General features: G+C 37.6%; 3 protein-coding genes across 3 annotated transcripts in view; 2 read left to right on the top strand and 1 right to left on the bottom strand.

Annotated features, from left to right (window-relative positions):
- The window catches only part of LOC107749508 (host cell factor 1-like), a 15,054-nt gene extending 976 nt beyond the window's left edge, over positions 1 to 14,078 (top strand). The window contains exons 2-25 of the mRNA XM_016564685.1: positions 803 to 951; positions 1,444 to 1,604; positions 1,963 to 1,982; positions 2,177 to 2,356; positions 2,815 to 3,153; positions 3,296 to 3,447; positions 3,542 to 3,736; positions 4,240 to 4,458; positions 4,550 to 4,654; positions 4,752 to 4,968; positions 5,239 to 5,381; positions 5,473 to 5,605; positions 5,749 to 5,945; positions 6,944 to 7,802; positions 8,411 to 8,538; positions 8,728 to 9,060; positions 9,612 to 9,837; positions 9,944 to 10,210; positions 10,515 to 10,618; positions 10,705 to 10,842; positions 10,946 to 11,131; positions 11,506 to 11,803; positions 11,903 to 11,966; positions 12,428 to 14,078. Of these exons, the coding sequence (XP_016420171.1) occupies positions 803 to 951; positions 1,444 to 1,604; positions 1,963 to 1,982; positions 2,177 to 2,356; positions 2,815 to 3,153; positions 3,296 to 3,447; positions 3,542 to 3,736; positions 4,240 to 4,458; positions 4,550 to 4,654; positions 4,752 to 4,968; positions 5,239 to 5,381; positions 5,473 to 5,605; positions 5,749 to 5,945; positions 6,944 to 7,802; positions 8,411 to 8,538; positions 8,728 to 9,060; positions 9,612 to 9,837; positions 9,944 to 10,210; positions 10,515 to 10,618; positions 10,705 to 10,842; positions 10,946 to 11,131; positions 11,506 to 11,803; positions 11,903 to 11,966; positions 12,428 to 12,467 (4,853 nt within the window). The 3' untranslated portion in view covers positions 12,468 to 14,078. The remainder of the gene's footprint in view (positions 1 to 802; positions 952 to 1,443; positions 1,605 to 1,962; positions 1,983 to 2,176; positions 2,357 to 2,814; positions 3,154 to 3,295; positions 3,448 to 3,541; positions 3,737 to 4,239; positions 4,459 to 4,549; positions 4,655 to 4,751; positions 4,969 to 5,238; positions 5,382 to 5,472; positions 5,606 to 5,748; positions 5,946 to 6,943; positions 7,803 to 8,410; positions 8,539 to 8,727; positions 9,061 to 9,611; positions 9,838 to 9,943; positions 10,211 to 10,514; positions 10,619 to 10,704; positions 10,843 to 10,945; positions 11,132 to 11,505; positions 11,804 to 11,902; positions 11,967 to 12,427) is intronic.
- Positions 14,079 to 15,187: 1,109 nt separating this feature from the next.
- Positions 15,188 to 17,261, bottom strand: LOC107749471 (ras-related protein Rab-7a-like). Its single transcript, XM_016564643.1, has 5 exons — positions 17,113 to 17,261; positions 16,145 to 16,271; positions 15,734 to 15,952; positions 15,529 to 15,654; positions 15,188 to 15,354 (listed from the first exon to the last, which is right to left on the bottom strand). Exons 1-5 carry the CDS (start codon positions 17,169 to 17,171, stop codon positions 15,265 to 15,267), a joined length of 621 nt encoding a protein of 206 aa, XP_016420129.1. The 5' UTR covers positions 17,172 to 17,261; the 3' UTR covers positions 15,188 to 15,264.
- Positions 17,262 to 22,043: 4,782 nt separating this feature from the next.
- Positions 22,044 to 27,029, top strand: LOC107749468 (GATA-binding factor 1-A-like). Its single transcript, XM_016564640.1, has 6 exons — positions 22,044 to 22,167; positions 24,162 to 24,369; positions 24,968 to 25,459; positions 25,542 to 25,687; positions 26,281 to 26,406; positions 26,492 to 27,029. The coding sequence occupies exons 2-6, from the start codon at positions 24,162 to 24,164 to the stop codon at positions 26,774 to 26,776; spliced, it is 1,257 nt and encodes a 418-aa protein (XP_016420126.1). The 5' UTR covers positions 22,044 to 22,167; the 3' UTR covers positions 26,777 to 27,029.
- Positions 27,030 to 27,347: the final 318 nt, after the last annotated feature.

A 27,347-nucleotide genomic window follows, 5' to 3' on the forward strand; every position in this document is an offset into this window, starting at 1 on the left:
TTGTGTATATATATATATATATATATATACACAAATTACATTAAATACTATTCATTTTGTGGGTTATGGTGAAAGAGTTAATTTCCCAGAAAGCTCTAATTTATCTCACTATGTTCCCAATGAAGCCAAACAATCAAATTCCTCTGTTGTGCGACTTTTCAGTTCTTTGAATTGCAATTCAGTAAATTTCTCTTCCTGTAATTCAATGGACCCTTTTCACAAGACTGACGTGTTTCAACGGTCATCAGCATCAAAAATCCTCAAGTTTTTAGTTTAGTTTTTTTTTTTTTTATGTATGTGCATTTTACAACACTATACTTTGTATTATATTACTTTGCATCAAATTACAAAAAGTAGTTAATGCTAATGTGAGGGTGTTTCTAATACAGCGTCATTTGGTGTTTTGACTTCAAAGTTTAATCAAAGTGTCTCCTGTAAAACCAAGTCCCCACCCTACATTTTTTCTTTCAATAATATGTTACACTTGGGTGTACATCGCAATATGGAAGAAAAGATCTGTTGCTACTTGAGTTTCATTGTGGTTTAGTTTTTCTTTTATTTCACCTAAGATGTCATGGCGTGATGTATTGTTCTTCTGTTGGTCACATCTCTTCTTCTCCTTGACTTTTGTCCTACTGTCCATTTTTTCATATTTTGACAATTAGAAAGTGCTTTGATTTTATAAAATGCTTTTTAATGACATTGGCTTTCAAACTGCAAGAGAGCTTTATTGCAAGTTGTCTACACTTTTTCACTGAGATATTGACAGAATAATGAAATAGGCTATATCTTTCTTTTTCAGCAACAAACCAGTGGTTCATACCAGCTGTTCGTGGAGACATTCCTCCAGGCTGTGCAGCTTATGGTTTTGTATGTGATGGCACACGTCTATTAGCTTTTGGTGGAATGGTGGAATATGGAAAGTACAGCAATGACCTTTATGAGTTACAGGTAAGAAAAAGTGCTTTAAAATCACTCTGTTATGTGACTAAAGGCTTGAATACACTACACAAATTTGCCCGGATTTGCAGGCTGATTTAGCCAACGTTAGTTGCCGAAAGATATACCTGGCCTGCTGATTTTGGCCAGTCAGAGTTGACAGATTTCACAGAAAATTACATAGTGTATGATGGGCACAGACTCTGAATTTTTAGCTTTAGACTATTATTCCAACCAGTTGGATGATCAAACGTTTGATATTTTGAGCCATCTTTTAGAGCACACATTGTTTTTATTTGTAATGTGTGTCCAAACAGTGAGGTGCATGTTTCTGTGTGAGTTTGTGTTCGGAATGACGTGGAAGTCTGGTAGCGTGTGGCCCTTACTCAGTCATTTAGTGTATAATACCCAGTTTTTCCTCTGTATCCGTTTACGTGGTCGGCAAATGTGTGATGCGTAGTGTTTTAAAATCTCTTCCTGTGGTTCTGTGGTTACTATTATCAGGCAAGCAGATGGGAATGGAAAAAATTGAAACCAAAAGCCCTTAAAAATGGAGCACCACCATGCCCTCGCCTGGGCCACAGTTTTTCTCTTGTGGGCAACAAGTGCTATCTTTTTGGGGGGCTTGCCAATGACAGTGAAGACCCCAAGAACAACATTCCCAGGTATTCCTATCATATAATAATGTGGTCAGTGGAAACGCACATACACGCAACTTTAATCTCTCTCTCTCTTGAATTGACAATATTTGAGAAAAGGGTTTAGTGATTTCTAATTATTGGGGGTTAGCCCCCCTCAATGTCTATGGTGGTTATTGCCCAGATCAGACATGAAAATATGTTGTGGCACTATTGTGCAGTCTGTAATGATATGACGTTAGCAAACTTTAGCGATTTTTTGCAAACATTTCTTTGAGTAACATGACCGTAAATATGAACTCACGATTGAATGTAACATAAAACAAATGATTAATTTTCGTTAAAATCTTTATTAATGCCAATGTCTTTTTGTTCGCTCTGGCAGCCATGTTGCCGCTGTAGCCGGTTTACACTGAGATAATTCATACCCCTTCCGTGAAATTTCACTTAAAATGCTATCTACAGGAAGTTATGGTATTGTGACAATCCTATCTGTGAAATGTTAGGATTGAGTCCAAACAGCATGTTTTGATTGCAGTTTGTCATGTTATAGCATATTCTTGAAATGTAAAAAAAAAAGAGCTTCCTTTTCCTTTTAGACACCTTGTCATGGGAGACTGTTTTGATGGACACTTTGGAGGACAACATACCACGTGCACGAGCAGGACATTGCGCTGTTGCTATTAACAACAGACTTTATGTTTGGAGTGGACGTGATGGGTACCGCAAAGCTTGGAACAATCAGGTGTGCTGCAAAGATCTCTGGTACCTGGAGACAGGTGAGTGCAACAGATATGCAGTATAGAGCATTTCTGACACAGTTAGGCCCAATCCCAATTCTATTTTATACCCCTTCCCCTACCCCTTCTTTATTAATGCCAATGTCTTTTTGTTCGCTCTGGCAGCCATGTTGCCGCTGTAGCCGGTTTACACTGAGATAATTCATACCCCTTTGTTTAAAGTGTGGTCCCGAAAAATCTTAGTTTGAAGGGCTATCTGACCCTTCCCCTACCCCTATCCCTCCAACCAAAAGAGAATCGAGACACCCCTACCCCTTCACGTGAACGCGCAAAACGGAGGGCTAAGGGATAGGATTGGGATTGGGCCTTAAACTGCTTCATAAAATATCCAAATGCTTAAAATGTTTCACATTGAGTAGTATTTTTTTTTTTGCATCAGTTGATTGTATTGAACCATGCAATTTTACTGGTTTTTGGCATTGCACATTTTCTTGCAGAGCGACCTAATCCTCCTTCACGGGTACAGCTTGTCCGGGCCAACACAAATTCTTTAGAGGTTAGCTGGGGAGCGGTGTCTACATCAGACATGTACCTGCTTCAGCTTCAGAAATATGATATCCCATCAGCCACTGCTGCCACATCACCAGCCCTCAATGCAGTTCCCTCCCTCCCTGGAAACTCGCCTAAGAGTCCAGCGCCTGCCGCAGCTGCTCCGTCTGCTCAGAGTTTGCCGCAAAGTGGCATCACCTTCGTGCCCCAGTCTGCTTCTCCCACAGCCTCAGTCCTGCCCAGCACACCTGCAAGTCCTGTGGCTGCCTCAACAGCACGTGGCCCAGGTACCAATTTGTTAAATTGTTAATAGCACAGTAATTTTTTTGTTTACTCAATACTTAAATGTAATTTAAATATTCTTTCTTAGTATTTTAAATTTTTTTTGGAGTGTAACGGTTGAGTTTAACATTTTATTTTATATTTAAGCTATTTTGAAAGTTGCGGCCCCTCAGTCAGGCACCGGGACGTCGATTGTCACTGTGCGGCAGGCCAGCCAGGCTGGAAAATCCCCAGTCACTATGACATCACTTCCTGCAGGTGTTCGCATGGTAGTGCCAACACAGACCACTCAAGGAACGGTATGAAGCAAAAAAGTAAAGCTGGAATCTATAAAAATGTTGATGTTTCATAAATTGTTTTATTTAAATGTGTACTCCCCCCCCCTTTTTTTAGCCCATTGGCAGCAGCCCTCAGATGAGTGGAATGGCAGCTTTGGCCGCAGCTGCTGCAGCCACACAGAAAATCCCTCCTTCCTCTGGAGCCACTGTTCTCAATGTGCCGGCTGGGGCCACAATTGTTAAAACGGTGGCTATGACACCTGGGTACACCACTCTCCCCAACACAGTTAAAGTGGCATCACCTGTGATGGTAATTATCTTAAGATTGTCACTGTGTGTAGTTCTTCATATTGCCTCTTGCCCCTTGGGCTTTATTTTTCATGTTGGGCCTATTTTGGTAACGCTTGAATTAAAAAACAAAAGACTCCAAAACAGCAAAACTTAGATCAGTGTTTCTCAACCCTGGTACTGAGCGCCCCCCAACACTGCACATTTTGTATGTCTCCCTTATCTGACACCCATTTCAGGTCCTGGAGTTTCTTTTAATGAGCTAATGCGTTGAATCAGGTGTGTTTGATTAGGGAGACACACAAAATGGGCAGTGCTGGGGGGCGCCCAGGACCAGGGTTGAGAAACACTAACTTAGATGGTTCCAGCTCTAAACTATGATTGGAGGAGCTGAATTCAAAACTTGCATTAGCCAGCATACACATGACCGTAAACGTACGTCAGCTGAATTACATATTCATGTGGCAAGCTATTTTGCATTCTTGGCCAGCACTGGTTTAATGACTCACAATTATTTTGTCGTAGGTAAGCAACCCTGCCACTCGCATGCTGAAGACTGCGGCTGCACAGGTGGCCACTCCGACAGTGTCCAGTCCCACCACAGCTGCTCGGCCCATCATCACCGTGCACAAGTCTGGCACAGTTACCGTAGCCCAGCAGGCTCAGGTTGTGACCACGATGGTGGGCGGAGTCACCAAGACCATCACTCTTGTTAAGAGCCCACTTTCCATGGGAGGAAACCTGGTACAGTATTGTAAATTCTGGCATAGGAGAATTTAGAAAGGCATAGAATTGGCATAGATTTATTTATCTTTATTTATTTATTTATTTTAAGATTTCCAACTTGGGCAAGATGATGTCAGTGGTACAGACCAAACCAATGCAGACAACTTCAGTGACTGGACAGGCCTCCTCCAACCCATTGACTCAAATTATACAGGTACATTAAACCTATAGTATATAGTTAAATCTCTCAGACGCTCACACAAATTACAATTTGAAATAATCTTAACTTCAATGTCATTCTTATTCCATAGACAAAGGGTCCCCTCCCACCCGGCACCATTCTGAAACTGGTAACGTCTGCGGATGGAAAGCCAACCACCATAATTACCACCAGTCAAGCAAGTGGCACCGGACACAAACCCACTATCTTGGGTATCAGTGGTATGTCCCCTACCACCACCACCAAACCAGGCACCACCACTATTATCAAAACAATCCCCATGTCTGCTCTACACCAGGGAGCTGCAGGTAAAGAAATAAGCAATTTTGTCAAGAAGAGTCTTATTATTGTTAATATTTATTGTTATTATTAACAATTATAATAATTATCATATTAGTGTGTATATTTGTTATATTTGTGTATCATTAAATAATACATATTTATTTATTTATTTAAGTTATAGTTATGTGTTTATTATTATTATTATCAACGACTCTAAAAATAATAATGTGTGTGCAAAATAATATTATTTCAGGTGGCTTTGTTTGGGCTTAATGAGTGTCTGTTTTCTGTTGTAGGCGTGACTAGTAGTACAGGGGTGAAGAGCCCAATTACCTTCATCACCTCAAAGGTGATGACATCTGGAACAGGAACTCCTGGCAAAATCATTACAGCAATGCCAAAGATTGGTACAGCAGCTGGCCAGCAAGGCCTAACACAGGTATTTGGGTTTAGAATATCTGGTGTGAAATGGAAAAACATGATGCTGTTGAAGCGTTTTCTTACATGGGTTGTGTTTTTCCTATCTGAAGGTTGTTCTGAAGGGAGCTCCTGGTCAGCCTGGAACCATCCTTCGCACTTTGCCGATGGGAGGAGTGCGTCTCGTGTCTCCAGTATCTGGGGTCAAGCCAACTGTAACCACGCTGGTTGTCAAGGGAACAACTGGTGAGGATATGAACCTAGTAAAGTCAATAGTAATTGTTCATTGTTAAAAGACTGCATGCGTCTCTGTGCCAAGTTTAATTCAGCAACCTCTATTATGAATGATTGAAGTATTTCCCTCTCGCCGTGTCTGTTCTCTTTCCAAGGTGTAACGACACTTGGCACAGTCACAGGAACCGTTTCTACCAGCTTAGCTGGAGGAAGCTTAGCCAGTGCCAACGCCACCCTGGCAACTCCCATCACCACTCTCGGCACAATTGCCACCCTCTCAAGCCAGGTCATTAATGCTACCGCTGTGTCAGCTGCCCAAAGCAACCTGAACACTGTCACCTCCACCATGCAGGTTAGAACCAGATAATCAGATGTTTTTTGTATATAATTATTCCTTAAGTATTGCAGCCATTTTATCTTTTAAGTTTTTTTTATTATTATTATGCAAGTATATTTTAAAGTTATATTTTATAAATTATTATTTTACAAAATAATTACACAATTCACTGAAATTATTTTTGTAATTAATTTTCTTCCCCTATAAACTACCATTTTTTTGTCTTTTGTAGTAGTAGTAGTATAGGTATACTATTGTTCGGTGCCTGAAAGGTTTAATGGTTTTTAAGAAGTCTTTTAAAAAATACAGTAAAAATGATAATATTATATATTCAAATGTAATTTATTTCTGTGATTGCAAAGCTGAATTTTCAGCAGCCGTTACTTCAGTCTTCAGTGTCACATGATCCTTCAGAAATCATTCTATTATGATGATTTGGTGCTCAAAAAACATTTCTTGCTATCAGTGTTGAAAGCAGGTAATATTTTTGTGGGGACTGTGAAACATTTTTTTTTCTATTATTTGAATAGAAAGTTCAAAAGCACAGCATTTATTGGAAATAGAAATCTTTTATAAGATTATAAAATGTCTTTACTGTCACTTTCTATCAATTTAGTGTGTCCTCTGTGAATAAAATTATTAATTTCTTTAAATAAATCATACTGACTGAAAACTTTTAAACTGTAGTGTAATTTAATGGGTAATAAAACAAATAATTAACTTTATGCTAATGATATAAAAATATAAATTGACACACAATTGTATTTAAAGGGGTCATATGATGCTTTTTTTAAAGATCATTATTTTGTGTATTTGGTGTAACAGAATATGTTGACATGCTTTAATGTTAAAAAAAAACATTATTTTTCAAATACTGTGCATTATTGTACACAAGCCACGGTTAAGACAGCTGACTCGGTGATGTGACCCTCCGTTTTTCACAATATTCACTCAAGTTACTGAAAAATATAACTAAATCTGTAGTCACTAATCTTGTGTCATCCTTTCTTAAGCCCACCCAGGTGACTCTCATAACTACACCCAGTGGTGTGGAGGCTCAGCCTGTCCGAGATCTGCCTGTTTCCATTCTGGCCTCTCCCACCTCTGAGCAGCCCACCTCTACTGAGTCTGGTGCAGGCGATGCTTCTGGCAATGTTACTTTAGTGTGCTCCAACCCACCCTGTGAGACTCATGAGACGGGCACCACCAACACGGCCACCACAGCAACAGCAAATATGGGCACTGGACCAGCTGGCACAGTACAGAGAGTGTGCTCCAACCCGCCCTGCGAAACGCATGAAACGGGTACAACAAACACTGCCACCACAGCATCTGCCAACATGGGCGCTGTACAGAGGGTCTGCTCAAACCCACCATGTGAGACCCATGAAACGGGCACCACCAACACAGCAACCACAGCATCTTCAAATATGGGCACTGCTCCTGCTGGCACTGTCCAGAGGGTCTGCTCCAACCCACCCTGTGAAACCCACGAGACGGGCACCACCAACACGGCAACAACAGCGTCATCTAACATGGGCGGAAATCAGACGGGAACTGTGCAGAGGGTCTGCTCAAACCCACCCTGTGAAACCCACGAGACGGGCATCACCAACACGGCAACCACAGCGTCATCTAACATGGGCGGGAATCAGACGGGAACAGTGCAGAGGGTCTGCTCAAACCCACCCTGTGAAACCCACGAGACGGGCACCACAAACACGGCAACCACAGCGTCATCTAACATGGGCGGGAATCAGACGGGAACGGTGCAGAGGGTCTGCTCGAACCCACCTTGTGAGACTCACGAGACGGGCACCACCAACACGGCAACCACTGCAACCTGCAGTATGGAGACAGATGAGGGAACAGGTACTTAAGATTTCCAGAAGATATTATTATTATTATTATTTTATTAAAAAAAAACAAAATGCATTATTATTATTATTATAAATCTGCACATTTATAATATTTACAAACTCATTGGGTCTCATTTGCTAATATTTGTGTGGATTATTTTTATTTTAAAAAATCCACCTAATTCACAGGAAGTGCATACGCATATTAATTTGTTCTTAACCTTGTTCTAATATTAATGGCTGTGTGCCTGAGGCTAGTCATTTGCATAAAACGTGATCTCCAAACATATCCACATTAGGGCTTTCCCAAGATGAAATATCTATGTATAAAAAAATTTTCTCAACATAATTATAAGGTCACTCTAGAGTGTGTGAATTTTGTGTACGTGTGGTTTCAGTTGTTCCTACTTTTTTTTTTTTTTTTTTTTTTTTTTTATTGTAGTACAAAAGTTATTGATGAATCATGATTTGTGAAAACGTTTGTAAACAGATTTCATGCACAAAATTATACATGCACACAGTTCATGAATGAGACCCAATATTATACTTTTTTTTTTTTTTTTTTTTTTACTTTTTGTGTCTTTTAAAAGTTGATGGTAACAATTTCTTTTGCACATTTAGCCCAACAGAGTGGTGAAGCGTCAGAATCTACCACTAGTACAGAAGGCCTGCAGTCCACTGCAGCTCCCCAGAGCAGAGCCATTACCATAGTCACACAGGCCACACCTCTACCAGGACCAGCTGTTCCGGTGAGTGGCCTGTATTTTGAGATCTAAACTTTGTGTAGTGTGAGACTTTGTATCCATTGGGAACTGATGCATACCATTACGGATGCTGAATGCGAGTCGTGGACTTCATATTGAAGGTGGCTGGGGAGGGTTGAAAAGAAAGAGGGATTCAGAACATCAGCAGTTTTTCTTTCTGTCTTTCTCCTGCAGTCTATCTCTTCAATCACGGAGTCGTCCTCAGAGGCCGGAGCTGAGCCGGTTGTTATGGAGAGCTCGGAGGCAGAGTCTTTGCAGGCAGAAGGCCAGGCTGAAGCGGAGGCAGTCACAATGCAGGCAGAGTTTCAGACAGAGGCGGGGGCAGTAGCTATGCCCAGTGACTTCCAGGCAGAGGCAGTGGCCTTGCCGAGTGACTTCCAGGGAGAAGCCGTAGCGGTAGCCATGCAGGCAGAGAGCCAGGCGGAGGAAGGGGCAGTGCCCATGGAGCATGACGCTTCTAGCATGGCAGAGGGAGAAACGGCTCAGGAGCAGATACCTACAGCAGAGGTACAGTCAGTTGTATTCTAACTATACAATTATTAGTTAGTTTAGCAAATTAATACCAATATTTACTTTTGTTTTTAATTTTTGTTTTCATTTATTCATTTAGTGCTTAACTTTGAAAAATGAAAAATATTAAATTATTCTAGAGATAAATTGTGGTTTTATTTCAAATAAAATGTTCAGCAAACATTTCCAGCTATTATTGCAAATTAAATTGAATTTAATTTACAAATGTTATTTTGTACTTTTTAAATACATTTTTCATATAATTTTTTTTACAGTAGAATGTTTCAGCTATTATTGCAAATAAATTGGTGAATTCAAACTTATTTGCAAAAAGTATTATTTTTAACTTTTCATTAAAAAAATTTTTTTTATAGAAATAAAATCATAACGTTAAAAAGTTGCCAAGTACCAAATATTAATATAGTTTTATATTTATAGGGATTATAAAAACAAGTGTTTTTTTAAGGTGTCAATTATCCAAATTCACTTAAAGTTCAGACTCGTTTCAAATGTCCTGTATTTTATTTATTTATTTATTTGTGGGGTAGATGGAGGGTGTAGAAGCGGCGTCAGCATCACAGGCCGTGGCACTGGCCTTGCCACCAGAGCTGATGTCAGATGGGCAACCCACAACGCTGATGGTGACTGGTCTGACCCCAGAGGAGCTGGCCGTCACGGCAGCCGCAGAGGCAGCGGCCCAGGCTGCAGCGACAGAGGAGGCCCAGGCCCTCGCCATTCAGGCTGTACTGCAAGCAGCACAGCAGGCTGTTATGAGTGAGTCACCATCATTAATCCACAAAATCCCAACCTATGACCTGCATATGTTCATATTAAATCCAAAGCTTGCAGTAGTTCATTTTGTGTCTTATTCCTCGCTCAGGCTCCGGTGATGCCGGAGGAGACGACCAGCAGACCCACACCATACCCATCGTTCTGACCCAGCAGGAACTAGCTGCTTTGGTTCAGCAGCAACAGCAGCTCCAGGCAGCCCAGCAGCTAGCTGCTGCTCAGGCCGCACTACCCACAGAGGGCTTGGCTCCGGCTGACAGCCTAAATGATCCCTCCTCAGAAAGCAATGGACATAACGAGATCGCCGCCGCTGCCACAAGTACAGTAGTCAGACTGCTGCCTAGCACCTCAGCAGAGAGTATGTGTGATGTTTCTTTTTACTTTTCAATAGTATCGACTAAATTAGTTGTTTCGAACCATTATTATAGTTGAATTATCAGTAACTTAATGTGCTTTAAAAAAGTAAATTAAAGTCTAAAGCTCAAAAGTTCAGTCACATTTGCCATTGAAAGTGACTTATGTGTGAGCTGTGCTTCTTACATCGCTACACTATTGACAATAGACAATGGGCTTTTTGCCAATGAAAAACCTGCTTTCAGATAAAAACTTCACATTTATTAAAAAAAATAAAACCATCAAGATTCTGTTTATTCCCTGTGTAGCCTTGGCTCCATCCAGCACATTCGCACCTGCAGTGGTTGCCAGTCCAGCTAAAATGCAGGCAGCTGCAGCTCTGACTGAAGTGGCCAATGGTATTGTGGCTGTGGTAAGTTTCATGAGTAAAGAGTCACGGTAATATGCACTGAATGCGAAAGAATATTTTAAAATCCTGTTTTCTGTTTTTCCTCACAGAAACAAAACCCTCCCACTGTTACGGTCAAACCTCAAGTGAAGAAAGAAAACCAGTGGTTTGATGTTGGCATTGTCAAAGTGACCAATATGGTTGTAACACATTTCTACATGCCTGCAGATGACGCCGCTTATGTTGAGGTGAGCCACAATGAGATTCTCCTTCAAACAATATTTTAAGACCTTCCACCATTGCTTGTTTATAAAAGTAAGTATACTGACAGAACTGTGTATTATGTTGTAGGATGATTCTGGCACAATCCCTGACTACAGCCAGATGAAGAGGGTGGACCTTCAGCCCGGGACAGCCTACAAATTTCGTGTGGCGGGTATAAACACGTGTGGCCGCGGAGCCTTTTCTGAAATATCTGCTTTCAAGACCTGTTTGCCGGGCTTCCCAGGTGCACCGTGTGCCATAAAGATCAGCAAGGTACACCTCAAATCTTAATTTGCACTTGATTACCTGTTGTTACATATGGTGTTATGATAAATAGAATGTTGTAAAAAAAAATAATAATAATAAAGATTTTTTTTAAAGGAATTATTTTTGTTTTACAAATATTAATTTTGACAGATATGCTTTTTTAAAATTTAAAATACAGTAAAAACAGTTGTCTTTTTTTTTTTAAAGATTTAAAATAAAAATGTTCTAAACTTTTTGACCAATTTAATGTGTCCTTCATGAATAAAAGTGTTAATTTCTTCGATGCAGTTGGATTAGCAGGATCTGTAATTGATGCAACAAGAAAATGAATCATTACACTCATATAAATGCATCCTGTCTTTACTTATTTCTCTCCTCAGAGTCCAGACGGTGCCCACCTTACATGGGAGCCTCCATCCGTGACATCAGGAAAGATCACGGAGTATTCTGTGTATTTGGCCATCCAGAGCAGCCAGACCACCGAGGCAAAACCCTCGGCCCCGGCCCAGCTTGCCTTCATGCGCGTTTACTGTGGGCCAAATCCCTCGTGCCTGGTCCAGTCCTCCATCTTGTCCAACGCCCATATAGACTATACCACCAAACCCGCCATCATCTTCCGCATCGCGGCACGCAACGAGAAAGGTTACGGCCCGGCTACACAAGTGCGATGGCTGCAAGGTAAAGGTTTTCTGGCTTTCTTTGGTGGAGAATATTTTCTGTTTCAAGCAGTGACAAGGTAGATTTTACAGTTGCTTTGTATTGCCTCTTGCTTTGTAGAGTCTAACAAAGATGGCCTTTCTGCAAAGCCTGCCGCAAAAAGAGCAGTTTCTTCACCAGATACGTGAGTGTCCATGTCTTCAGTATTACAGAAGTGCATATGATCAAAAATACAGTAATAATGTTAAATATTATTTCAATTTCAGATAACTGTTTTCAATTGTAATGCTTAATGTAATGTATTCCTGTAATGGCAAAGCTGAACTTTCAGCAGCCGTTACTTCAGTCTTCAGTGTCACATGATCCTTCAGAAATCATTCTATTATGCTGATTTATTGCTCAAGAAATATTTCTTATTATCAGTGTTGCTGCTTAATATTTTTATGGAAACTGTGATATTTTTTCAGGATTTATTTGAAATAGAAATCTTTTATAACATTAGAAATGTCATTGTATAAATATAAATATTTAATCAGTTTAATGGATCCTTGCTAAATAAGTGTTAAAAAAAATGACTGTCCCCGAAATTTTAAACCGTAGCAGAATTATGGTTGAGTATTAAAATGCTTGTACATTTTATTACAGGAAAGGGATTGGTCAGAAGAAAGCAAGAATGGACCAGTGAGCCCCTCTCTCCGTTTGTCCTCCAAGACCAGAAAGACTTACACTATTCCTAATGCTCCATCCGGATTCAACACATCTTCAACTGTAACCATCCATCACAAACAGCACAAAATCAACAAGGAAATAGTGTTTAAGAATACAGTTACTAGGGAAATTTTTTTTCTTGTTAGTAGTATGGATGGAGAAAAGCACATTGCATATTTTTGAGTATTTTTCAACATACTTTGGGGGGGTAGCTTTTTCCATTGTAGAGTCTTCCTTTCTGCTCTCCCCCATTTCTTTCAATACATGTATCTTGCTTGAGTAAATTCAAACGCCAGTTTTAAGATATTTGTATCGTTTGATCTGTCAGCTGGGCTCAAATGAAGAAGCTCTCTTTTCTGCGATGGACTTCAGTGTGAAGTTTTAGTTCACAGTAAATGTGTGGACACGATTGTGATTGGAGATGAGTGATGTCATTTTCATGTGAGGGGAAAAAACAGAAATGGGGGGGAAAACAAAGCAAGCACTTGTCCTCAGACAAGAGGGGATATTTTTCACTTGAATTGCTCAGTGAAATACGATCTGCATAAGAAATCGTTCTGGACTCCAGCCTCATGGTGAAGTCTGTGCACTTTTGCATTAAGCAGAAATAGAGGCAGAACTGCAGATAAAGATGTGGCCATGGAAGTACATTACCGGCAGGACAGGACTTTGCTAGAACTGAGATTTGCCATACAAACAAAACAAAAAAAGGAAAAAATGCAAAACTTCACAAAAAATTAGCAAGCGATGATGGAGAAGATCTTTTGTGTAGTTTATTTTTGTATTTTTAAAGCTTTTCTCCTGTGTGTATGTCTGTGTGCTTTTCTTTTTTTTTTTCTTTTTTTTTTTTAACTCGCTACTTTTATTTTTTTGTTTTTGTTTTAAAAATTCTTGGCCATCCCCATTGGTTGAGGGATTTGTGGGAAGAAGGGCTTTTGGATGGGCCGTTCTCTTGTCAAGTACTTTTACAAAAGGAAAGACATTGTATTTGTGCTTAAGTTGAGTGGTGATGTGCTACAACTGAAAAGGATGTAAACAAATGTAAACATCTGAAGGGCTTTTACTTTGTTTACTGCGTATTTCTACGCTTGTTTCCACTGTGTTTGTGTATGCCAAACCTTGAGATGTAAAAATCGTAAAACATTGTTGAACTTTTTTTTTTTTTTTTAATTCCTCACCTTACCAAACCGCCTTTTATTAGTAAACACTCAGCTTTTTCCCTTCGTCTGGCTTTTCCTCTTAACTTTTTCACAACATATCCTTGTAGACTTTTCTCTGCCCTAGATTGTGAAGGAAGTTGTCCATGTGAAGATGAATTTCTACTTTTTTTTTTCCCTCCTTTGATTATCTGAGAGGTATGCAAACTAGATGTTCAGTGTATACCTGTATGTCTACTGTGGGCGAGGATGGCTGTACTCACTCTTGGTGAAAGCCAAGTTTGGATTCGACTGTAATATAGTTCATTCATAATGCAAAAAGTGAAGATGATATCCTGGCCTTTTATATATTTACCTGTACAACGTTTTTACATGTTGGTCATCTCCTGATTGCCTTTTTTGTCTTGACTTATAAAAGAAACAGAAATATATAAACTGTCTCCCTGAATAATTTTGACCAATTTCTTTTAGTTTCATGTAGCACATCTTGAGAGTTCGTTCCACCCATAGTGTCTTCCAGAATTGTAGTGAATTAGAGTAGCTATATTTGATTATACTCTTTTCAGAAAGCTAAATAGATAAGGCGGTTAACTCGTTTGCATTTAATATGGAGATATTTCTGGCGAAATAAATGAATAATGTCCCAGCATAGTATTCATATGACGTAGGCTAGTTCATGAGGTTTTATTTTCATATAAAAGTCTTTTACACTCATCAAGCAAGATCAGTGTTATTTTTTGTTTTGTTTTAGTTTGTTTTTAATGAAAATATTCTTTAAATCATGTTTGTCATTTATTTTAATTAATTTTACACCGACTAAATTGGCTAATTTTAGTAGAGGAAAAGTCTAGTAGTTATATATATACTATTTCAGTCTGTGTGCATTGAATTTATTTAATACACGAGTTTCACAGTTTGAGTTGAATTACTGAAATAAATGAACTTTTCCACGACATTCTAATTTATTGAGATGCACCTGTATATATATAAACAAAAATGTGAAAAAATTCACAATGTGATTTACAAACAATCATATACTTCCTAAAAAAACTTATTTGGGGCATTACTACTCTTGAGGTGTTATTTTTTTTATTGTCGTTTTCATCAGTAGCGTGTTTTAAAATAGTCTAATTATTGTCATGATGTGAATTTTCACCTCGTCTTTATTGCTGACAAAATTTTTAAAAAGCAAACACCTTTCATCAGTTAAATGACTGATTCCATAGATTAAAGGCCCATTCACACCAAGAATAATAACTTAACGTTGTTTATTATAATCATGCACTGTAGTTGTCGTCTGCCGCTTTAAAGGGGTCATATGATGCTGCTAAAAATAACATTATTTTGTGTATTTGGTGTAATGAAATGTGAGCTCTTTAAAGCTGGGTGGATTCTGATTGGCTCAATATTGTTATCGTTCATCAGCTGGAAAAAAAAACGTTTTTTAAAAGTGGTTCCAACGAAAATGTTCTTCTGTGTAGTTATTGTTATAGCTGTTGTGGACTTCACTATATCAGAACTAGAACGTTTCTAGTTCTAGTTATACCGGTAATAATCGTCACCCTTGGTGTGAATGGGCCTTAACATTGAACAGTAGCACAGGAGTTTGTTCTTGCTTCAGCAATAGCATTTTTTATTTGGCGGCTTCTCCTGTTGTTTCTGTATAATCTGGATGTCGTCTCCATTCTCCACATGGTGACTTTTGAGCTGTAGAGAGTGCGACACAAACAACTATAACTTAATACTGCAGCTTTTTTGGTCAAGCTTAATATTAAATGTTCAGTTAGGCGGCCTGACTAGCGTCTCTGATCAAAAATTGAATTAAATATTTGTTAAAAGAATCCTGATTTAGTCTTAGTTATACAGAATGCTTGAACTCACAAACTGCAAGGCCGCTCGTGCCGCACTGTGAAAGGTCGCGTCCACGCCAATGTCTTCCTTGGCACTACATTCAAAATATTCAGCTCCGATTTCACTGCACCACTGCTGGGCCTTGTTAGGGGACACCTGTCAATCAAATCCTGCTATCAGTTATTAAGCAAAGTCACTGGATCTTATAGCTCATAATTCAATAGAGATGACTAACCTCACGATAATCCAAGTCAATTTTATTGCCGAGCACTATGAAAGGGAATGCAGAGGGGTCTGAAGGACATGCCTGCACCAGGAACTCTTTCTTCCAGACTTCTAGTGCATCAAAGGAGATGGACGAGGTAACATCAAACACTAGGAGGCAGCAGTGAGCTCCACGATATAGTGTGGTACCCAGGGAGTGAAACCTCTCTGTTCCTGCAGTGTCCCAGATCTGGTGCAAAAACAGCTGAGTATTGCATGACACAGTTTGTAGAGCCCTATTCGGTCAGTTGAGATGTAACCCATGTTATTGTGATGAAAACTATATGTGAATCCTCTGTATGACATGGTGAATGATTTTCTAAGTTTGCTTTTATTTTTAAAAACTGTTGGTTTAACATAAATGAATGTAAATGTATCTCACCTGAAGAATCACTGATCTTTTATCAATAGTGATTTCTTTAGTAAGGAAATCTACCCCAATTGTGGCACGATACAAATTAGTAAAGTGATGGTCGACAAACCGGGTCATAAATGAAGATTTTCCCACTCTGTTCAAACAAAAAGAAACGGAAAACTAAATGACCAGAGAATTAACTGGTAAATTAACTACCTACAGGGCATTAACATTGAGTTACAGAACCAGCTTCCTCTGTAAATATGCCAAACTTCTAGAAACACAAGCAGCTGTTGAGGTTTTTCTTGTTTAGAGAGTAACACTGCTTTTAGGTTTTTTTTGTACTTCCTTGTTTTTGTTTAACAGTACAATGGTCTTTGTTTTTGGGGTCACACATACACTGGAATTCAAAAGTTTGCAATCACTTTTGAAATGTTTTTAAAACAAAATTATTTTGTACATCAATGTAGCATCTAATTGACCAAAAATACAACGAAAAACACTAATAGGTTAAATCAAAATAACTGTTTTAAATAAGTATTTATTATGATTTTTTTTTTTAAACATTATCATTTCTTTATGATGGACAAGCTCTATATTTTTTAGCAGCCATTACTCCATACATATACTTTATTCTGTAATCCTTTAAAAAAGAATTTAAACTTATTTACAGTATTTTTAAATCAATATTATGCAACCTTGGTGAATAAAAGTATCACACTTTCAGAAACATCAAAAGTGAAATTTGACAAGAGTCTTGACATTCTGTTTCAGAAACATCATTAAAGTTATAGTGATACCATATAGTCATACCAAACGTTTGAATGGTAGCATTAATGTCTTTGTTGTTCTTGCAAAAGTAGCTATTCTGGACTATAATAGGATACTGGAAAAGTTGTTCATAATGCCTTTTATGTGAATTGCACGTGGGTCTACATGTACATGCTTCACTAGTATTTACAATACTTTCAATACTTTCTAAGACAGACACTCAACCAGAGTTTCCGATAAGAATGACTTTCAAGTGTGGTGTGCATGTGCTCCACTGCGTCATGATAAAAATAACCAAAGCTGTCTTCAATGAAAAGAGGTCATGAAGGAACTCATCTCGGTCATCACTTCTGTATTTCAGACTGTAATGTCCTGTTCGTATCACGGATCCATTAAAAAACATGGCAAAATAGGTAATGGTTAACCACCTTAGCCGTGTAAGGTAAACAAACGCCTTGCCAAACTAAACATGTGGTGTAGGCTATCAAAAATGTTAGTAGCCTATTGCAATTGTTGTGCAGTTTTACATTTTATGATCTGATATTTGAAAATACCAGTCGACATATAGCATTGCTCTTCATTTTTGAAGTAGGCCAAAAATGACGTTGTTTGATCCGTGTTTACTCTTGAAATACCTTGGAGTACCATATACAATATACCATACATGTATTAACTACCATATTGTATATAAAAGTACAGCAGTGTAGCCATCTGATACCATTTACTGTACCATGGTACCGGCAGAGTACTGTTTTGTAAGGGTAGCTTTTCATCATTCATTTGGCTTTCAAAGTACAAATTTTAGAGGCAAACACTTGGCAGAACCCGCTATATGTGAGTGTGTCAGTTAAGGGTGTGGAGGCCAAAACTGTAACAGTGTAACAGTGAATATTGAGACCAGTTCTCCTCAACTGAAACGTGGTTTCGACTAATTTACCTCACAAAAACACAGACAAACTTAGCTGGTACCTTTGTGTCACACTATTACTTATGGGAGCTGTGGCTTTGAGGTCAGGTACACATCCTCTTCTTTGAAAGTTTAGAATTTCACCTCTGTCTTACATGCCATTCGTCACTCTCTCTATGAATTATATTCAAGTGTTACATGTAGCCTATCTCTGAAGGAACCCATCCATGGGTTTTTTAAATAGTGGTTATGGATTTATGAGTAAAACAAAATCTGTCATAACATTACTTTAAGATACTTTCACATTTTGTTGTACAACATACATTACACACAGTCACTCAAATGTGAAGACAGTTGTCAAATGTACACTACCTTTTAAATTTTGGGGGTCAGTAAGCTTTGTTTGTTTATTTGTTGGTTTTATAAAGAAATGCATACTTTTATTTAGCAAGGATGCATTAAATTGACAAAAGTGACAGTAAAGACATCGATAATGTTACAAAAGATTTCTATTTGAAATAAAATGCTGTTCTTTTCTATTCATCAAATCCTGAAAAAAATTCTGAAAATCATCATAGAATGATTTCTGAAGGATCATGTGACTGAAGAAGACTGTAGTAATGATGCTGAAAATTCAGCTTTGCCATCACAGAAATAAATGACATTTTATAATGTATTAAAACAGAAAACAAATATTTAAAATTGAAATACATTTTTTACTTTACTGTATTTTGATTAAATAAATGCAGCCTTGGTGAGTATAAGAGACTTCTTTTAAAAAACATAAAAAAAATTGGTCTCAAACTTTCAAACATTGTTAGCGATTTACTGCAACTACCACAAGGATGTGAGTTTACATACTTGAAGAGTCTGACAACTACTGTAGTTTCTTTCTTGTTATTCATGAAAACCACTATTCTAAAAACAAATGAGAAATTCCCCTTGGGAACGGATGGTGAATATCCTCCCGTGTTAGCCTACTAATTGGCATCACGAATTAACAGCTTTTTACTTATATATGTTGTGGATGAAGTGGTGTGGAGGAGGGACAGACTGGAAATTATTTCAGTGTGATATATCCTCTTACAGTCTGCAACCCATAGACAAGAAGCATTCTGTGTCCTCTCACTCAGACTTATCTTTGGGATAAGACTTTTGACTAGAAATGATTTGATAGAGTCTTGAGGATGAGATATGTAATTATTTGGGAATGAAGCTACTTGTTGGCAATAACACTTACAAATATGGATGACCTAAAACAAATTCATTCCAACTTTGGATACAAATAAAAATAAGAAGTCAAGGCAAAGAGAGAGAGGCGGTCCTTTGAGCTGTACCCTCATGACACGGAGCCACTCAGCTGGCTGTGTGAGGCAGAGATAAGGGCCTGCTTTCATGGAAGTTTCTTTCCTCGGAACTGGAACGCTGCCCCAAGAACCCACAACTGCCCCCAACTTTTTGGCCTTTCTGCTCTGGCCCCCACACCACCCTGACCAGTAACAGTTCCCACAGAGTCTTGTGTCACTCACCAACTGAAACATCTTTATGGATCCACACGGGCATTGTGTATTTTGCACCTGGATCTAAGGACTTCCTGGTTTCAGGAATGGATATCATTATACTAACAGAAGTGCACTGTCACTGTTGTCAGTCACATTGCCCCTTAAACAAAACCCTGGATTGCAAACACACAACACAAGAGTGCATGTACATAGTTGTACTGTTATTTTATTTGAGTTATGGAGAGACCAATGCAATGCAATATTTTTAAACCTATATTATTGGGTCAGTTTTTATTTAGCAAGGTCACATTAAATTGATAAAAAGTGACACTAAAGACATTCATAATGTCATTAAAGATTTTTTTCAATTTTCAAAGAATCCTGAAAAACATATCCCAGTTTCCACAAAAATATTAAGTAGCAGAAATGTTTTCAACACTGATAATAATAAGAAATGTTTCTTGACCAGCAAATCAGCATATTGCAATGATTTCTGAAGGATCATGTGAGACATGAGTAATGGCTGCTGAAAATTCAGCTTCACATAACAGGAATAAATTAACATTTTTAAATATATTCAATTAGAAAACTGTTATTTTATATTGTATTAATTTTTCATAACATTACTGTATTTTTGAGCACATAAATGCATAACAGACTTCTTTCAAAAACGTACCCCAAACTTTTAGTAGTGTGTAGTGTAGATATACATGCAGTCAGAAACTGTTTGGAATCTTTCATATACAAAATGGGGTTAAAAACATTACCCCAAACTTTTGAACAGTATGTAATTTATTTTTTATGTATGTATGTGTGTGTAAAAATGAGAAACATTTATTGATTTGGGCTTGGTTAGTCTATGTGTCATATTAATTAGCTTCATACAGAAATACTAGACATCTAAAATAAGTCCTCATTTAAATAACCAAGTAAACGTGTATGTTGTATGTGTGTGTAAAAAAGAGTTGTCTTGACTACCATTGTAGGGTGTCACTTGTTCCTGTGAGTTTGTTCATGTAGTGTCATGGCTTACGATTCCCCAGCCTCCCTCTCCAATCTTGATAACCTCTTATCACAGTTCAGCAGCCAGCACACACACAGCCACCAGCCACATCCCTCAACACTGCCTCTCTCTCGCTCTCTCTTTGGAGAGTTCTTTCTATTTAAAATTTTTTTTTTTTTAAAGGTCCAAGCTTTTACAAGCATTTTAAATTCTACACATTTTCACTTCAATACAAAAATGGATGATTTCATTTTTTATAGAAAAATGGATAATGCCTTATCACCACAAATACTGTAACTTTACAACATGTTCAGGACAGAAAGTCGTGTTGTATTTATTGGTTTGTTTTTGAAATGCTAGTTCACTTAGAAATCATTTACCATCATATCATTTTTAAACAGAATGTCCGAGCTACTCTACTCTCCTCCATAGAAAGTGAATGCTGACCATGGATGTTTTCAACCAAAATTTGATGAATAATGATTAGAATTTGAGCCTGTTTCTCACACAAAACATGTGCATAAGTCGTACTGACAACTTTTGTGATGCTATATGCTGTTCTTATGTGCTTTTTGCAGCTTGACAGCCCTATAGTCACCATCCACTTTTATTACATGGAAAACAACTCCCTTTGTGTTCCACCGAGGAAAAAAAAAAGTCAGTTGTTTGGAATGTACAGTTTGGAATGACATGAGGGTGAGTAAATCAAATTTTGGGGGAACTGTCCTGATGTAACAATGTATTGGCCTACATGCTGAAGTTCTAAAATTGAGCCTTATGTAAATCAATAACCTGTCCCTTGTTGAAGGATTTGCTTCTCTGGATCTCTTCCCAGTTTCCCTGAAAATTATAAATGCACAATGGTGGAGGGAAGTTGAAAGTGTTTTGACTGTCAAATGACAGTGACAGTCTAAGTCCTGTGCTCAGGCAGGCCGTTCTGCATCCGTATCTCTGACCATGATTGCAGCATTTGAGTTGATTTGCATTACGGTTCTTTGCTGAGCTGCACCAGGGAAAAGTGCCTTTGCATTTTCATTTGCTTTGTTCATAGTCACCGTTTCCATTTGGAATAGTCTTTGTTACTACTTTGTGCTCTTTTAATTTCTATATTTATTGTGTATGTGCCATAGAAAACTTACATGCTCTATGATTTTTTTTCACAAAAGTGCACCTTTATCGTTGTGCTTGAATCATACGAACGATAAGTTTATGGTTGTTGTAAACTAGGGTTTCTCATATTCTCTGTGGGATTTTCTCAGACAATGAACTGTTAGATTTGCCTCTTTATCTGTATTTATACACCAGGTCATGTTATATAACCTCTGGTTTGTAGTGTGGGACAGTATAAGGATTTCTTAAAATGTACTAAATGTTTAAATGTTAATCAAATGTCAATCATATATGTGTAAATCTTTTAACAGCTGTCTTGCTAAAATCTTACAGACGTTTTTGTGAACCAGAAAGCTCAATAACTGATTGAAAGTTGATTGTGAAATCTGAATAGGATATAATTTTGTGTTCAGAATCATGTTTTCGCCAATCATGCACAATCATAATTGGTCAAGAATATTTATACAAACCACCATTGTTAAACTCATCGTAGTTGCTGTGTCAGCCAGAGATCTGCCATGTAATATTCAAAACTCTAAGCATGGCCATATGGTAGGAGTGTCCAAAAAAAGTACCCCAACCCCACCCATTGGTGCCCTACAATTTCAAATGAAGTTAATAGTTCCCAAAGACTGAGGGAGATAAGCAAGCGAGCAGAGGACCAGTACACTCTCATTCCCCAGACGTCCTGCATGATCTGTGCAGTGGTGTGAATCTACTCACCTGATAAACAAGCTACTCAATACATCACTTGCAGGTAAGCTCTTCCAAACAAAGTGTCTCACAACACATCACCTGGCTTTGTACTCACAAAATTATTTTCTGTGTTTAGATGAAGAAGAGAGTATTTCTTTAAATTAATTTAATACATCTTTAATATTTGCCAAATATTTGATATACTTCTGATGTGTAGAAAATTTAGTTACAGTCTAGATCTTAGTGTCCAGACAGCCTAAAAGGAAAACAATTTAATCAATCAATTAACATATAAACCAATAAATAAACGTGTGTACTGTTTGCAATATATTTTATTAACTTGTATAAATATAAATGTGCAATTATTATTTGCTATCATAACCAGCACATTTTAAAACAGTGTTAGAAGATCATTCAATAAGCAAATTACTGCTTATTATATTTTAGAGACTAGACTGCAACAATATTTTAATCAAAAGAAAGTGACAAATGTGGCCATGAATCAGATGTTAATAATTAGTTCAATGTCAAGTAAAAACATTCCAGTTATGTTTTTCTCCATTTGATTACTCTATAAATGTATTGTAATTGTTTTAAAAAATATCATTCTGAATGTGTTACTGCCTGTGTTCATAACTGATTCATATTAAAATAAAAACAATTATATTAACATAATATTGCTATTATTAAATACAAATTTTATATATAACATTTTAATGGTATTACCGGTAATATTAAATTAATATATTTATAAATTAGCCTATAACTACTTGAAAAGCAAAAGTATATTTTTGCAACGTACACGTAAGTGCCAGTGCCTTCACGGGTGAAACGGGTCATTCACACTTTGATTCAAATTTCCTTGTTCCACTTATTGCACAGCATTATGCTAATATGCACAAAATGTGCACAAAACACTTTCAGTGTGTGCAATCATTATATAGACCTATAATGATAAGCTACAGTTATCAGGAGAATGAATGCTATTCATAATCACTCAACTAGATTGACTGTTTTTCTGTTCAGCATGTGATAACATGATTGACTGAGGGAAATGACAAGAAAATATGTTCCAACATTATTTATGGTAATTACGTCCATTACAACCTTTTGTCAAATACGATTATGTGAATATTTGTGAATATATTTTATGTTATAGTTTAAGTTAAAATGTCTGAGGGTAAGTTTAATAAAATTTAACTTAAATTTAGACCTCAAGTGAATAAATAATAAAATAAATGAATTCATAAATAAATAAAAACACATAATGACTTGAATGCACAAAGTGCCAGTGAAAGTTAAAGTAGAAAGGCTTTCTTTATCAATGCAATAAAGACTAATGCTCTAAGATTTTTTTAACATTTTTGGTTCTGATAATGATTTAATTCTTTAGTAATCTAATTCTTTCACTACTTTCTGGGCTTACATTTTGTTCTGATTTTAACTTTCTTTAAAGCCTTAAAAAATGATAGATTTATAAAAAAAAATTTAATGTAATAAAATTGGATGTTTCTAGAGCAAAAATATATTTAAATTACTTTTTTCAGGACAAATATATAATCAATACTGATCTTGTTCAACAGTTATTCTGTTTTTCAAAGGCAATGCTATGGTCTTTCTGTTAATCTTTTAATAGTCAATTCCCCTAAGGGAGTAAACGTTGTTGTGAGCTAATGCTAACTGTTACAAATGCCTGTACATGCTCATGTATTTTTAGTGCTGTTTTTTTGCTACAGTCAAATGAGGACCTTTTAAAGGGAAGTGTGACACGCTGTACTGTCTAGATACCTTAATAAAGTATTGTGTGGACCAAGGAGGTCTACAATACCTGTCAAGCTAATGTCATCTTGATGGCAGTTGCTCAGCTAATAAGGATTGAGAAAAATGTTTGTATAGAATTTAGAATGTATTCATTTATAATATTACCTGTTAAAATTAATTATGCAATAATCAATTTTTAAAATGAGCTCAGTTTATTTCAGATAAATTAATAATTCTTCCTATACCGTAAATAGATGGTATGCAAGTCTGAACATTATTTTTCCTACATGAAAGATGGAGAACTCATCCGAGCAGTCTCGTTGGGTGTCCCCCAGCCTGATTAGTCCAGACCCACTGGCAAACTACACCACAGAGCCTGGTTTACTGCCACCCAGTGAAGATGACGAGCCTTTCTACTCCAGCTCTGAGACTGACTTACTGCCATCATATTATTCCACGAGCGGACAGAGCCGAGCCTCATCATCTTACAGACACAGTCCAGGTGAGTTCCTCCCTGCTGCTGTTAAAAGACTGTAAAAGTGAAATGTATCACAATCAAATGGTATTGCAAATATAATAAAAGATCAGTAGGAGTAATATGAAGACATGCAACCATTGTTTTACTGTGTTCCACACCACCATTCACTCTTACAAAATAAAGGTTCCAAAAAGGGTTTTTCACAGAGATGCCATAGAAGAACCATTTTAGGTTCCCAAAGAACCTTGCAATGAACAGTTGAACAATTTTAAGAGTCTGAAGAACCTTTGTGCAATGAAAAGGCTCCATAGATATTAAAGGTTCTTCATTGAACCATAGATACCAATTAAGAACCTTTATTTATAAGAATGTAAAGGGGTAGTTCACCCACAAATTTAAAGTATGTCATCATTTACTCATCATTTAATCTGCTGAACACAATGTCTCATTGTTATTTTTTATTTTTTTTTGCCCATACAATGAAAGTCAGTGGGGTCCAATGTTGTTCCATTGTTACTGCAAAGACAAAAAGTTAAAAACATCTCTCACTATTCAATATAAGCATGAATACTGGGCTATACTAGTGTCAAAATGTGTTAATTTTTTAATTCTTTTGAAATAGTTCGTCAAGTCTACTCCTCTCCATCAATTCTGGGAAACATCCAGTGGCTGGACAACTCTGCGGGTCACTCTCTAAACTCTTCCTACAACCCCACATCCACTGTCTGGGCAAGCAGCCCATTCACAAAGACGCTTCTCCACCCTCACACCTCCACGTCCATCTACCCGAACAGCGTTACTCCATCTTTCACTTCCCCCAAAGATGGCTTCCCTTCCCCGAGCCATGATGGGAAGGAAAGTCCCAGGCTCCAGGAAGTCCTGAAAGCCGAGCGCCTGAGTCCCATGGGTGGAAGCGGAAGCAGCTTTCTCAATCTGAGTTCAGCCTCTGGAGGTGTGTATGGTCCTTCTTCACACATGCTGGGTCCATACGGGTCGTACATGACCACGTCACAGGACTATAGTTCAGCGGCACTCTATTCTACCACCGGACCCTGGATGAGCCCTTCATCATACTCACCCAAACTTCGCAACAAGATGAGACTTTCGCCACCAGGTATGTAAATCTCCTCTAGAATCTACTGAGAATTTTAAAATCATGCATGATTTGGCATAATAATTACTTCTGAATTTGACAGAGGCACGTGAATGTGTAAATTGTGGTGCCACTGCCACCCCTCTGTGGCGTCGAGATGGGACGGGCCACTACCTCTGTAATGCTTGCGGACTGTACCATAAGATGAATGGCCAGAACAGACCCCTCATCAGACCAAAAAAGAGGCTGGTATGTAAAACAATGTAATAAATAAATAATTAAACAGGTGATAGACAGTTGGTTATATCATGTTGAGTCAAAATTACTTATATAACATTTGCACAGTACACATTGTTTCAGAAAATCATGATGTTAATGTTTATTATATTTTAATATCTTCATGCCTTATAGTTGCATTTAGTATTAGAGGTGGGTGATAATATACTTACATTTTGCAACAATATGAGCAACCAAGCAGTTAATATAAAGTTGAACATACTCATATATTCAACTTATATATATATATATATATATTGCTTTATGTGAGCATACTGTATGTATGCAGTAAAGTAGGATATACTATATATCCAACTTTTTATATATCGTGGAGCGATAATATGGTTTACATTCTCTAACGATTTAACAATAACATAGCCGAGATTTGCTATATAGTATTTACCGTATTACGGTATAAGTGTACTGTATGTATCCGAGTAAAGTTGGATATACTTATAGTAGTTTTGTAATTTTTTTTTATTAATTATGAATTTCTTAATTAAATTGAGTTATTAATTCATTATCTGGTGATTATATAGTGACAATAAACTTTGCTTCTGTGTCAGATTGTCAGCAAACGTGCTGGAACGCAGTGCGCCAACTGCCACACGAGCACTACGACACTATGGAGACGCAATGCCAGCGGCGAGCCTGTATGCAATGCCTGCGGCCTCTATTTTAAACTGCACAACGTGAGTGCACTCATTCATACTACATTCATCAGAAGGAAAAATTAGTTACTGCCAAACCTGAAATCTCCGCTATGTCTTTCTGCAGGTCAACAGGCCTTTAACTATGAAGAAGGATGGAATACAGACACGGAATCGCAAGGTGTCTAACAGAAGCAAGAAGGGCAAAAAGAGTTCAGCTTCAGAGGTTTACCCTGACATGTCTCACATGGCAGCTCCTGATGAGCACATAGGACACTACTCTCTGAATCCAGGACCCCTCCTGTCCTACAGTCACACCCCTCACCTACTGACCCCTTCCACCTTGCACTCCTCTCCAACTTTGCCCTACACCCACCACCCAAACTCTGGCATGGTGCCCACACTAGTGTGAAGGAAATGTCTATTGGACCATAACGATGCATGTACATTATGTTGTACCTATAGTAAACACATTTCTTGCATAAATGCATTCCATCCCATTTTTTAAGTAAAAAGAAAATGCGTTAAAGATGCTCCATAACAGTTGCATTCTAACAGCTTGTCACTGATTTTGAACCGGTCATGTAGTTTGAATAGTGGAACAGTAAAACTGAAACTGTCAGCTATTATAATGACAAATGTAAATATATATGATTTTATGGCTTATTGTATGTGCTAGAATCACATTTCTTGCATAAATGCATTCCATCCCATTTTTTAAGTAAAAAGAAAATGCGTTAAAGATGCTCCATAACAGTTGCATTCTAACAGCTTGTCACTGATTTTTAACCGGTCATGTAGTTTGAATAGTGGAACAGTAAAACTGAAACTGTCAGCTATTATAATGACAAATGTAAATATATATGATTTTATGGCTTATTGTATGTGCTAGAATCATACTACGACTTCTTTTAAGAACATTCAATACATGTCTTATAATAAAATGTTTTGAGGTTGAAAAAAATATTACTAAAAAAAAAATA

Source organism: Sinocyclocheilus rhinocerous, unplaced genomic scaffold (assembly GCF_001515625.1).
Source record: "Sinocyclocheilus rhinocerous isolate Xijiao unplaced genomic scaffold, SAMN03320098_v1.1 scaffold889, whole genome shotgun sequence".
Lineage (NCBI taxonomy): Eukaryota > Metazoa > Chordata > Actinopteri > Cypriniformes > Cyprinidae > Sinocyclocheilus > Sinocyclocheilus rhinocerous.

Bases quoted from the DNA above. Each gene is read 5' to 3' on its own strand.
- LOC107749471 (XM_016564643.1), bottom strand. From the start codon at position 17,171: ATGACGCAGTGGAGCACATGCACACCACACTTGAAAGTCATTCTTATC. The intron at 15,953-16,144 runs GTGAGATACATT...TTTTTGCACCAG, and splicing joins AAAGATCAGTGATTCTTCAG to ATCTGGGACACTGCAGGAAC. The intron at 15,355-15,528 runs GTGAGTTCAAGC...CACTCTCTACAG, and splicing joins CACGAGCGGCCTTGCAGTTT to CTCAAAAGTCACCATGTGGA.
- LOC107749468 (XM_016564640.1), top strand. From the start codon at position 24,162: ATGGAGAACTCATCCGAGCAGTCTCGTTGGGTGTCCCCCAGCCTGATT. The intron at 24,370-24,967 runs GTGAGTTCCTCC...CTTTTGAAATAG, and splicing joins ATCTTACAGACACAGTCCAG to TTCGTCAAGTCTACTCCTCT. The intron at 26,407-26,491 runs GTGAGTGCACTC...GTCTTTCTGCAG, and splicing joins TCTATTTTAAACTGCACAAC to GTCAACAGGCCTTTAACTAT.